This window comes from Cavenderia fasciculata (genome assembly GCF_000203815.1).
Source record: "Cavenderia fasciculata unplaced genomic scaffold Scf_Dfasci-G-o-80e12.f1-5, whole genome shotgun sequence".
Lineage (NCBI taxonomy): Eukaryota > Evosea > Eumycetozoa > Acytosteliales > Cavenderiaceae > Cavenderia > Cavenderia fasciculata.
Genome location: NW_004457735.1, coordinates 1,261,505 through 1,275,160, shown reverse-complemented (window position 1 = coordinate 1,275,160; position 13,656 = coordinate 1,261,505). Strand labels below are relative to the sequence as shown.

The following is a 13,656-nucleotide window of genomic DNA, read 5'->3' as shown; positions in this document are numbered from 1 at the left end:
GGACTTGCTCAACAGAAAGGTTTCCTCCTCCTCCTCCTCCCTCTTTTTCCACTTCAAGACTTAATAGAGAGACTTTTTAGGGTTTAACTCACTCCCTCTTTCATTTCTTTAATAAATATCGTCAACAACACATTTTTTTACATAATTTAAAGTAATCTTGGAAATCAATAAAAGATATCTTTTTAATATTTAAATGTTTATATTTATTTATTTATTTATATTTAATATTTATGAGAATGTATTTGTTGTTGTTTTTTTTTTTTTTAATTTTGTTTTGGATTTAAATCATTAACTCTTCACCTGCTTGGTTTAAAAGACGTTCTTCTTGATTATTATCATTCTCTAGGAGTTTACTTGAAGGGATGATGGATGTAGGGATCATTGATTTTGTGGTGGTAAAGAAAGTCTTTCCATCTTGTTTGGGTGTAAGTGCTGAAGCCCCATCCATCTTTTCACCGACTTGAACTTCATTGAGCATGATACTTGATTGTTCGTCGTCATTGTACTGGCCACCATAGTATTTTCTAATGATAAAGAATGATGCAACACCCAACAACGATGCACCAGCAATAGTGAATATAATAATCATTGCCAAGATGCCACCAGACATTGATTCTTTTGAAACAGGAGGTAGTACAAGTGGTCTTTTGATTATTCTAGGACATATCAAATCTTCATTTGTACCTTGATCAAATGATACTATATTCCAAACAACTATTGGAATATTATTATTATTGGTACCATTATTATTACTATTATTACTACTACTACTACTATTATTATTATTATTAATACTATTACTAATATTATTATTATATTTTATCAAAGTTGAAGGAATTCTATTTAATAATAAACTACTATCAAAAATATTCCATCCAAGTGGATACCATAACATAGAGTATTGGTTATTATTGAATGACCATGATTCCAATACTCTATTATTATAATTTGTATAGGATGATACATTGTTGGAGTTGACAGTGGTAGAGTTGATGTCTAGATGTGATAGTATTCTAACAAATAATGAATCTCCACCAATTTGATTGAGAATATGGTCAGTTGTATAGTTGAAACTTGTGCTACTGTTGGCAAGCAACGTGTTGTTTACAAATACTTGAGCTTTGCCTCCAACCTTGGAGTCATAACAATAATCATAGGTAACTGCAGTATTATTGAATGGGAAGAATACTTGAACCTGCTCCGAATGAATATCCTTACTATATCTCCATTTAACAATATATTTTCTTTGTAATTGTTGATTAATAATTTCAATAGTTGCTGTAAAACTATTTGTTAAATTATTATTAATTAATCCAATCAATGTTTGATTATTATTATTATTGATAATGGTACTGCTGTTATTTTTGGTTGTACTATTACTATTACTATTGATCTGGTTGGTTATGATGGTGGATTGTCCTGATGGGGGTAGTACAAATGATTTAAATATTAAATTATTTGTTGGTTGTGGATAATATCTTGAAGTTGAATTTAATGGAACGCATAGACTAGTGTTAAATTGAGAAGTTAGGTTTGCATTCTCTAATAGTAATGTCCAATCTACTTGATAATCAATGGTAGTGATATTGGTGGTGGTTTGATTATTAATGGTTGTGATATTTTGTGTTTGTGAGATGACACATGCTGGATACAAATCATTACTATAATCATTCTTGTACCAATGATAATCAACTATATTGAATAGTTGAATAGTTGAATTGGTGCTATTATTGGAAGAGTTTAATAGAGTTGACTTGGTTCTCCATACTCTTGTATTCAATTGTCTACATGATGTTGAAGTACCCATATATTGAACCTTGCTACTTGGATCAGACAACCTAGTATACTTGTTACCAAAAGGTAACCAATAACTCTCGTCAACATTGATACTATTCAACTTGTTGTTATTTGTACTATTACTATTACTATTGTTTTTTTGATTTAATTGAACAAATTGACAATTACTATTATTGAATGATAAAACATAGTAGTTGTAAAGAGACATTGTAGAGTTGAAAACATAGTATCTATTGCTAGAGTATTGTTTGGATGACTCGAGGAATGTTGCCAGTGTCGTATTATCTTGTTTTTTAAATAGGAATGAATGAGTTGATCCGTTTGAAGGGAATGACAATGATACCTGAGAGGTGTACGACAATGGAGGAGTTGGATAACAATTCAATGTACTCTGATCGAGATAGATACTTGGGACGTGCTCTGCCACATAAAAGAATATATTCCATTCAGAGTGTGACACGACTGTTGATCCTCCGTCCTTTAACAATGTGATTTCAACTGCCAGTGGTGTTGATGTTTGACTCGTAGCATTATCACCACCAAATCTAATTGGGAAATCCCATCCATTTGCAAATACATAAAGTGATATCAAGTATTGTGATCCATCTGCATTAAGTAATGTAGTAGAATATCTATCAGAATCAATTGTTCTTCTTAATACTCTTTGATCAAATTTCCATCCCTAAAAAAAACAATCAAAATAAATATTAATATTATTAATATTATTATTATTATTATTTGTATTTTGTTGTTATTTGACATACTTTAATATCATTTTTAGCTAATATACGATAAAGTATTTTACGATCAGGAGTAGAGAGGAATTGATTATTTGAACTTTGTAATTGTTGACATTGAAGAGTACCAGTGTCATAGGCAAATGACTTGCCAGTTTGATTGAGGGTGTTTTGATTGTTGAAAAATACCTCTACATAGTCGGTACCATCAGTACTTCTATATTCATATGATTCTCTAGAGTTTGAATAATCGTATCTCCAAAATATATAGGATGGACGCGACGAGTTGGTGGTGGTGTTGACCTGTTCAAGGAGAGCTGAAAAGGTTGATGAGAGTACTGGTGATGGAAGGGGAGTTTCTAGGACTCCCCAATCAAATTTAAGGGAAATGGAAGAGTTGGTACAGTTACTTGGTAATTCAAAAGATGGTAATTGACTTGGATAAGATTCCCAATACACCCAATCTACAGTTATCGGACTAGACCTATAATCGACATTGGTTGTTGTGTTGATACCATTCTGTTCCAATACTTCGTAATCATCATAGAAACGAGTGATTCTAACAGGAACATTGGTATCTCTATCGAAATAGACTGTTTGTACGATATTTACCACATCGAAATCCTTGACAATGGTTCGGTTGAATGAGGAACCCGGTCCAGAATAAGTTGGGAATCTATCGGGTGTAAACACCGCAGACGATATCCAAACTGAATCTGTATTGTTGTCTACATAGGTGATAGCACATGCAGGAGGAAAGTGTCGACGTTCATCCCATTGACAACGAAACGATGCAATATTTATATTTCCACTGTCTTCTGACATCATACCATCACGATGTAAAGAAGTGACATTCATAAATGTTCCATTTACAGTTGTATAATTGTAATAGTTTAGACTCAATTCTTCACTATATTCAAATGCATTACAAATTATCTTTCTATCTGGTAATTTTATTACTCCTACAAAAAATATTAAGTAAAAAAGTATTAGTATTAGTATGGTTGTTGATTAAAACTATTATTTAATGTAATGATTTAATATTTACCTTTAAATTTTAATTTATCTTGATTTGCAGTCAATATATAATAACTAGAGTCATAATAACGTTCATCGACATCGTAGTTATCAATGGTACAACTTTTGTCATTAGTGGTATCACGTGCATTAAAGTGATATGACATGCCAGTTGTAAAGTTCCAGATACTTGTGGTGTTGTCGTGAATGATAGACGTGTTGAGATTATAGTTGTATATTTCCTTTTCTGCATAGGTCTTTTTGTCATCCAATATTGACATTGATCTAAATGTTGAATAGATCTTGGGGATCTCTGGATACTTTGGTTTGGTATCATTTGATGGTATTGGAGTTGTAGTAGGTTTGGGTGGGACCGTTGTATTTGAACTTGAATTGGTAGGTGTAGGTGTAGGTGTTACTACAGGTGTACTAGTTGTGTTGGTTGTATTTGTAGAAGGGGCAGGTGTAGGTGTTACTACAGGTGTACTAGTTGCATTTGAACTTGAATTAGTAGGAGCAGGTGTTACAACAGGTGCACTAGTTGTGTTGGTTGTATTTGTAGAAGGGGCAGGTGTGGGTGTTACTACAGGTGTACTAGTTGTGTTGGTTGTATTTGGTGTAGAAGGGGCGGGTGTAGGTGTTACTACAGCACCAGTAGTAGTTGATGCAGAAGGGGCAGGAGTTGGTGGACCATCGGCGCCTATTACAGTTGTACAACTAAATAATAAACAACAAAGCAACAAGACCAGTCCAAAAATTGACTTGATCTTCATCATCTTGTTCCAAACCAATTTTTTTATTTATTTTTTTTTATCTGATAATTATTGAGTGACAATGGGATGGAAGGGGATGGAATAATAATAATAATAATAACAATAATACTGATATTATAATAATAAATCAATAATTGTATACCTTGTGATGATATTAATGATCAATAAATTCAATATGAATGAATGATCAAAAAAAATAATGGTGGTTTGTTCACAAATCATGATTTGTAGGTTGAAGGATATAAATAATTTTTGATTGATGGAACGAGAGGAGGGGGTGGGATCTGATATGGATTTATCCATCCTATGTTTTTTTATTTTGTAGTGGTGGTATGAATCGAAATCAATTGATTTATTATTTTTGGAAACCCAAATGACTCATAAAACAGTACTATCTGTGAAACGTACTATCTGATTGAATATAATGTATGAATGAATTTGGGTTTAGTTGGGAGGGGTGATCGAATATATTTTGGGATTAAATGGGAATTTATTTATTTACTAAATATATATTATTTATTATGTGATTGAATTATTATTATTGAGTATGGATGTATGTATGTGAATGTGGATGGAGGAGATCGTATATGGGTATGAAAGGGGGAGGAGGGGGGAATTGGGGGTTAATTAATACAATCAATATTTGTTGTATTCGTACATATTGTTGTTGTTGATTTGTTAAATTGTGGATTTAGATTTTTAGATTTGTGTTTTGTTTTTTAAAGTTCTTCCTCTCTCATTAATGATTGATCATCATCAAACTTTTGATTTGGATTGACCGGGTTCTGATCATTGAGACGGATGTGAGACAACTTGGCTTCGAAACGAGTGAGATAACCTCTCTTTTTGAGGTATCTAAGACTGGCAAACGCGAGAATGACAGCAACGACGGAGCAGATGAGAACAATGACAACAAGAGTACCGACGGCAATGTAATTATCGGTAAACTTGTCAAAGACGACTGGTTTACAGGCACCGCCAAAGGAGGTAAAGGTGGCAACACCTGGTTGGTACGAGAGGATATCCCAAGTTTCGGTGGTGGTGGTGGATGTACCATTGACGGCGTAAATGTCAACGTTGACAAGTGCCAATGGGACTCTGGTACCGGCTACTGAAGAAGAGACGGCCCAGTTACTTGGATACCAGTAGAAAGAGGTGGTGTTGGGGTTGGTGGTATTGGGTGTCCACAACCAATTCTCGGCAGATACACCATTGTACGAGAGGTAGTTGAGTAGTTTGTATTGGGACTGCATAGAAGTCTGGTAAAAGGTGGCACTCAACGAGCTGTCACCAATGTTGCGTAGTGGGTTGACGAGTTGTGGGTTGACAGTGAATGCTTGGGTCATACCATTCTTGGAGTAGTATCCCGATCCACCCATCGACTTGGTGTAACAGAATATGTAACGGTCACCAGTAGTTCCGTCTAGATTGAGTACTTCGACACCTTCGCTAAGGTGTACGGTGTCATATGTCCACTTGACACTGAGTGACTTGGCATTGTTGTTGGTGTCTGACACGGCGACATTGAGGATCATGGTAAAGTTGGTTGGAATGACTGGCAAGGTGGCGTTGACAGCGACAGAGGGCACTTGGTAACGAGCAGTTGGCAAGAGATTGTTGGAGATTGGTTGGGGGAGGGTGGCGTTGGTGACACAGGTCAACTTGGACACATCGAATACACTTGGACTGGGTTGAGCAAAGCTGACGGCGACCCAATCGACTGTAGTGGTATAACTACGTGAATAGGTGGCGTTGGCAGAGTCTGTCTCCTTGCCGGCGACAACTACGCGGACTGGAACGTTTTGACCAGCTGCGTTACGTGTCCAATAGTAGGTGGATGTGGTGGTTTGGGTAAAGGTGGTGCCAGCGACGGTTACACTGGTTGCAGTGGTCCATGCAGAGGCGTTGACTCCACGGACACTAGACACACCCAAAAACTGAGTGGCACCCATAGCGTTGGAACGCACGAGGTAGGCTGTGGATGGACCTACATTAGAGGATGAGGTGATGGCTGGAGTGACGACATACTTGGCGCAGGAACTATTGCCTGTGACGAGGGTGTAGGTTTGGGCGACATAGTCGATGACACCGCGGTCGGCGGGTTGACCAAACTTGCCAATGGCAGCATACGACTGGCTGGCAATCGAGTACTCGTCAAACTGGAGTGTAACACCGTACTCTTGGACATTGATTGACACGGTGGCACTGTACACTGATGGAGCCGATGGATAGCATCCAATCTTGTCGGCCGTGGTGTACGAGTCGGGGAAAGCAGCTGGTGCGTACCAAAAGAGATCCCAAGCGTCAGAGTAGGTGGTGCCGTTGACGGTGGTGTTGGATTCGATGGCCAATGGGACAATCGTGTTGTTGTCTACACCATCACGACCGGGGAACTTCCATCCTGGAACAAACAAGTAGAGTCTGACGGAATAGGTGGTTGTGCCGTTGGTATAGGTGGCAGTGTATGTGTCAGTGTCGACCATTCTACGAACTGTTCTAGTCTCGTATACCCAACCAGTGACAGAATGAAGTGCAAGGATTTGATAAACAATATTACGACGTGCATCAGTTTGATAGAGTGGAGCTGATGTAGTAGTATTATTACCGTTACTACTGTTACAAGCCAATGTATAACTGTTAAAAGAGAATGATTGAGTTTGGTTGGCAGTATTGTATACTTGGACAATATCACCACCGACACTATAGTCAGTCTCCCAACTCTCGTAACTGGCGTCCTTGTGCCATTCGAGAGCTTGTGTTTTGTTGTCCAACTTTTCCTCCAATACAACTTGGTAGTTGTTGTTGAGCAACTTGGTGATATCCAATGCTGTGATGGGGGCAGTGATGTTCTTGGTGCTGGTAAAATTGGGGGCAGTGTAGTTACCGCCATCAACACAGTTGGTGGGTAGAGCAAAGAGGGCGGGTTGCATCTCGGTCGATGGTGTCCAATCGACCAAATCAGCATCAATCTCAACCGTCTCGTTGTTGAATGTGCCATTCACAGTCTGTCTCACCAAAGCAGTTGACTGAGCGTCGAGATAGAGGTCGATCTCGATACTAATAGTAATCGCATCGGTTGTCGAGTTGGCCGTCACATAAGCATCGGCACCGCTGGCCGAAAAGTTGTACACCGATGTCAAATTGGAAAGCACACCAAAGTCACAGCCAACAGTATCGGTCGTATTGAAAAAGGAGCATACGGTGGCACCAGCAAAGGTGACATTACAAGTACCAGTAATATTGAGTGCAGTGTCATTGAGAACAAGTGCACAACTTTGATTGAGTGATGCAACAGCTTCAACACTAACATTGGAGAATGTAACATTACTAACAAAAGAATCACCTGGAATGCTCACTTCAATACTTTTACTATACCATGTACAATTAATTCCTCTATCAATTGTTGTGAATCCTAAAAAAATCAATTCAAATCAAATATTAATGTTAGTAGCATATTTTATGTATGTGTGTGTATGTATATGTGTATAATTATATTTACCTTTTAAAGTATAGTTTTGATCATAGTCATGATATCTTGTGTAAGTGGGTTTGAGGTAGTATGGTACACCTTGGTATTTGGTACAAACAGTTGGATTGCTATTGTTCCACTGATAGAATTGTTCGTTCTTTAAATCAACGACAGAGGTGTCGTGTGATGTCTCGAAACGTGATACGTTGATTGCTTGCGAGTAGTACTCCTTGGCGGCAAAGGTAACACCTGTCAAATAATCGTTGAATGACAGATAGGTTGAATAGGACGACGCAATCTCGGGCAAAGTGTCACCACGTGTAAAGGTAGGTCCTTCTATGATAGAAGCTACCACCAAAAGGCAGTAGACTGCTGCTAATAAAGATGATGTAAATCTCATCTCTCTCTAAACAAACAAATAAATAAATAAATAAATAGATAGATAGAGATAATTATTAAATACACAAACTATTAAGAATGAACTAATGAACGACGACAACCCCCAACCCAGTAAGAGAAGTTGCCCTTTAGCACCCACCCCATTGCACCCACCACCTCATAATTAATTAAATTGCTTTTGTTTTTCAAACTTTAGAACCTCCTCTCTCAAGTGGCGCCATCGATTCAATGCATGGACACGTTTTTATTTAAAAAAAAAACTCAAAAATTATAATAAAATTAACAAGACTTGGATGTGGATGAAGTAACTCCAAACGACAATAATCTATTCGTCCATTCATCCAAGTCCAGAGTGTCCTCTAAACATAACATATCGGATTAAATGAAGGAATATAAATAACTATGCTTTGCTTTACTTTACTTTACTTTAGTTTTCCTTTGACCATCAAAACTCCAACTCGGTTTGTGAAAAGATAGAGGTCTCTCGCTTCATTTCGAGCAGTTGTCTGTCCCCGCCGATTTCCAACTTTTTTTTTAATTAAATTTTTCTTTTTTTGGAAATTTGGGATTAATTAAAGTGTTCACTTACCAAGCGCCTTCTCATCGATCAAATATTTTAGTAGTAGTAGTAGTCGTCGTGTGGGTGAGCAATCAAATATATAAAGTAAATAATAATAATATCATATCATCGATCTTAAGTATGTTTTGTTTGTTTGTTACTCTTTGACGTGATTGATCATCAACATATACTGACGATTCCATTAACTCAATCAATCAGCTGCTACTGTCAAGTTGACTAACGATCGGATTGATTGATTGATTGATTGTCACCGTGTTTTAGGAGGAGGAGGAGGAGGGGGTGGTTTATTAAAACCAACCACCATCATCACCACTCACAATCACTTTACCACCAAGATATAGAGAGAGAGAGTTGATTGATGTTGTTTTAATTCAAACCATCAATCCATCCATCAACTCCTCATCCTTCTTCTTCCTCCTTCTTCTTATTGTTACTCTACGCAACAGTTAGTTTTATTATTATTACACTCACTATACCTACCTCTCTCCTACCTCTCTATATTTTTCTATTACCTTACCTTATCCATTCGAGCGTTCTTTTGGTTTGTTGTGCTTGCTTGATATATATTATATACATTCCCTCTACAACCAACCAACCAACCAACCAACCAACCAACCAACTTAACCAACACAACACGTTGGCAGAATAACAGATAAATAACATCAATCAGCAGCAGTAGCAGAAAAGGATAATTCAATTGCAATTGATCAAAGGGTATTTATTGTATAATTAAATCAATCAATCAATCACTACCCCCCCCTCCCCATATATATATATATATCTATCGATAGTCTGTCCTTCAACAGTCCGTCGTCATCATCATCATCCAAATCAAATCAGGTCGATAACACAGATAGATAGTTAGTACAGTACATTCAGTCAAAGAAGAAGGTATGTGAGTGCGTGAGAAACAAGGAAGTTAATATTGTTCTTCCTTTCCACACTACCACAACCACCAACACCACCTTTATAACAACAACCGCTTTTTTCTCTCTCTCTCCTCAATCAGCGTCGTATAACAACATAACAGCAATATGGTAATACAAGAGTGAGTGAGTGAGAAGCAATAACAGCAGTAGCAGGTAATACTACTACTAGTATTAACAATCAACAACAACCAATATATATATCTATATTTAAAACAACAAACAATATCAAAACAGCTCCATCACATTGATATTATTATTGTTGTTGTTGTTTTATCACTAGTCGGTCGAGGATTGAATAAACAATTTAAGAATAGTAAAGTAAATAATAATAATAATAATAATAATAATAATAATTCCACTTGTTCCAACAAATTTAATTTAAAAGGATCAATCAAAAACCAACAAGGAAAAATCAACCATCTTTCAGTTTGATTGATTCATTTATTTTTATCATCATCATCATCAACGTCGTTTGTGTGCATTTATCTATCTCTCCCTCTCTATCTATTTATCTATTTATCTATTTATCTCCCTCTCTGATTAAATAATAATAATAATTTGGATACACACAATAATAATAATAGTAGTAGTAGTAGTATTATTACAGTTTAATTGTTTGATATATATCTACAGATTGTAATACATAGTAGTCATAGTAGTAGTAGTAGTAGTAATAGAATTCAAGATATTATAAAAAGATACTTTGTACGCGAGAGAGAGAAGAGTAATAGATATAAAACAGAGGAGGATATTTAAATATAATATTTAAATTATTTGTTTGTTCAATTCTATTTATTCGTTACGAGCACCCACATTGTTGTTGTCGCATTTTGCTTTAAATCTCCTTGTCTTTTAGTCATACAACCATACTGCCTATAGTAATAATATATTAACAACCCATATTCTCAAATATTATTATAGTTTACATTTATTTATTTATTACCTGTTATTTATTATTACTATTATTATTATAATTGTGTTTTGTAAATTGAATTGAATCATCAAGATAAACAAACCAACCTATAAAATAATAGCTACTCCAATCCCTCTCCATCCCTCCCTCTCCCCTCTCCCTGCTCCGTCATTTAAAAATAATATTAATAATATTACCAAAGTAATAATGTCATCTGGTGTTAAAACAAGAGAAATACATGTAAGTATATTAGATTACATCGAGATACTATAGTAATTGACCACTAACCATTCCATTCCACATTTAAAGGAATTAAATAATCATCATCCATTTTCAGTAGAGGTATCTGATTTTTTTAAAACTACGTCTTCCTCTTCATCGTCAGCATCTGCATCCGCTCCAAACGATTCAATTCCATTTTCATTGTATTCGAATAACAACAATAATAATGGTATTAATACTAATGATATGAATGATACCAATAACAACAACAATATAATTATTGATGATGTTAATAATAATAATAATGGTATCGTTTTGAATTCAAACAATAAGCATTTAATTAATCATCATCAACATGATCACAACGGTGATCAAGTTGAAAATGGGACAACAACCAAATTGATTATTAATAATAATAATAATGATAATGATGATGATCTCAATAACAGCGGCGGTAGTGGTAGCAACATGATTGTTACCAATAACAATATTAATAATAGTTGTAGTAATAATATTACGCCATGTTCAGCATCAACCCTTTTGACATCGTTGACTGCATCTTTGCATCCTCCATTCCCAGTGGCACCAGATTCACCCAATATGGATCAACCAAAGAAGAGATATAAACAAAATGAATCAAACTCTCCCATACTCTTTTCCGCGCTCTTGAATAATCTACACAATCTCGATGATCAGCAACACCAACAACAACAACAAACCGCCAATAATATTCAAATGGCATCACCTTTAAAACTATCGTCCAATCAAACATCACCATTTTCATCACAAAGCATCTTTTTGTCATGTCTGGATGCTCCTTTACATATGAAACCAAAGATCGATCAAAATGAACTTGAAGTTTATTGTGGTGACATTACAACTAAAGGTAAAAAAGAAAAAAGAAAAGAAAAAAGATAGATAATGTTACATTCCATTATTAATATCAATTTAATTTAGATGAAATTATTTTACCATTTCTTGAAAATGAAGATGAACATTTAAGAGGATCAAACAATGATATTGATTTTACAAACAATATTGGTAATACTGGTCATTTTATGAATGGATCCTCGTCATCATCATCATCGGTACCTTCACCTTCATCTTTATCATCTTCTCCCATTATTGATATTCAATGTGGTTTGAATAAATCCCATTCTTCAACATCTTCAATGTCCACAGTTTCACCTATTGACAATAATAATAATAATGTTGATGAAAGAATGTTAAAGTTATCTGTAGATTTTAGTATTAATTGCAATAATAATAATAATATTGTAAATTCTTGTTATCAAATGAATAACCATGTAAATATTGTCGCCAACAACAACAACAACAACAACAACAATTGTAATCAACAACAACAACAACAACAACAACAACAACAAATTCAAATTCAAAATCATAATTTAATTTATTCTCAAGTTCAACCAAATGGTAAATATATAACCAATCAATCCAATCAAATTATTATATTAATAATTTTTTTTTTTTTTTTTTTTAGTAATGACAACAACATCATCTTGTGTTCCATTTTTACATAATATATCACAACCAGATCAAGATGTACGAACATCGATTGAAAGAAATGTACCAGAAGATGATGTCGATGAGGAAGAAGAAGAGGAAGAGGAAGTTTTCAATCCTTGGGTGTTTATGAAACACTTGAGTAGCATTCCTTGTCCACCTCAACGATCGTTTATCCTTCCACCAAAGACTCTAGACACACCAAAAATATCACTTGTACTCGACCTCGACGAAACATTGGTACATTGTAGCACCGATCCAATTGAGGATCCAGATCTCACCTTTTTAGTGACATTTAACGCAATCGAATACAAAGTCTACGCTAAAAAGAGACCATTCTTTGAAGAATTTTTGGTAAAGGCAAGTGAATTGTTTGAGGTTATCATCTTTACTGCCTCACAAGAAGTTTATGCAAACAAATTATTAAATATGATTGACCCAAATAATCATGTAAAGTAAGTATAAAAACAAATCAAAAATGTTGCACGACATTAATTTGCTTACCAATCATTTTTCTTTCTTTTCTTTTTAGGTATCGTTTATTTAGAGATTCTTGTGTCTATGTTGAAGGAAACTATTTAAAAGACCTTTCAATACTTGGAAGAGACCTCTCACAGGTTGTCATTGTTGACAATTCACCTCAATCATTTGGATTCCAGGTTAATAATGGAATTCCAATCGAAAGTTGGTTCGAAGATGAAAATGATAAGGAATTGATTAGTTTAATTACATTCTTGGAATCATTGATCAGAGTAGATGACGTTAGACCTTTAATAAGAGATAAATTTGGTGTTCAAAAATTAATTGATGAAGCTTTTTAAAAAAACAAACAACAACGAAACACCCCAAATATAATTATATATAGATCAAATATAATAGTAATAATAGTAAATATTTAATTTAAACAAAAAAAAAAAAAAAATCATTATACATTGTACAAACAACAACAAAAATCAAATCCCTTCAAAAAAAAATTAAAATAATAATAATAATAATAATAATAATAACTAAAGTCTAGTAATATATAATAATCATTATCTAGGAGCCATATAATTTACGAAAACCACCATCGCCACTCAATCAACAACAACAACAACAACAACAAATTCGACTATCCCTCTCTCATCACCATTTCAAACCAATACAAACAAAAAATGAAGAACACCAATTTTTGAAATCAATTGCTTCAAATAATTCCAAGCAGTCGATATTTATACAGCAACAAACAACAAACAAACTTTCTTTTCTTTTTTATCTCTTTGAATATAATAAATTGAATCAGTCAATTTTGTT

At 34.8% G+C, this 13,656-nt stretch overlaps 3 protein-coding genes across 3 annotated transcripts; 1 reads left to right on the top strand and 2 right to left on the bottom strand.

The window, feature by feature from the left end:
* Positions 1-280: 280 nt before the first annotated feature.
* DFA_05327 (putative transmembrane protein) lies at positions 281-4,546 on the bottom strand (the record flags this gene model as incomplete). Its single annotated transcript, XM_004360989.1, has 4 exons — positions 281-2,479; positions 2,562-3,496; positions 3,583-4,268; positions 4,467-4,546. The coding sequence occupies 4 exons, from the start codon at positions 4,544-4,546 to the stop codon at positions 281-283; spliced, it is 3,900 nt and encodes a 1,299-aa protein (XP_004361046.1).
* A 497-nt stretch (positions 4,547-5,043) lies between these two features.
* On the bottom strand, positions 5,044-8,954 carry DFA_05326 (uncharacterized protein; the record flags this gene model as incomplete). The annotated part of the gene is made up of 3 exons (XM_004360988.1): positions 5,044-7,736; positions 7,824-8,199; positions 8,913-8,954. The coding sequence occupies 3 exons, from the start codon at positions 8,952-8,954 to the stop codon at positions 5,044-5,046; spliced, it is 3,111 nt and encodes a 1,036-aa protein (XP_004361045.1).
* Positions 8,955-10,821: 1,867 nt separating this feature from the next.
* ctdspl2 (CTD small phosphatase-like protein 2) lies at positions 10,822-13,184 on the top strand (the record flags this gene model as incomplete). Its single annotated transcript, XM_004360987.1, has 5 exons — positions 10,822-10,854; positions 10,924-11,722; positions 11,794-12,273; positions 12,341-12,818; positions 12,896-13,184. The coding sequence occupies 5 exons, from the start codon at positions 10,822-10,824 to the stop codon at positions 13,182-13,184; spliced, it is 2,079 nt and encodes a 692-aa protein (XP_004361044.1).
* Between the last annotated feature and the right edge of the window lie 472 nt (positions 13,185-13,656).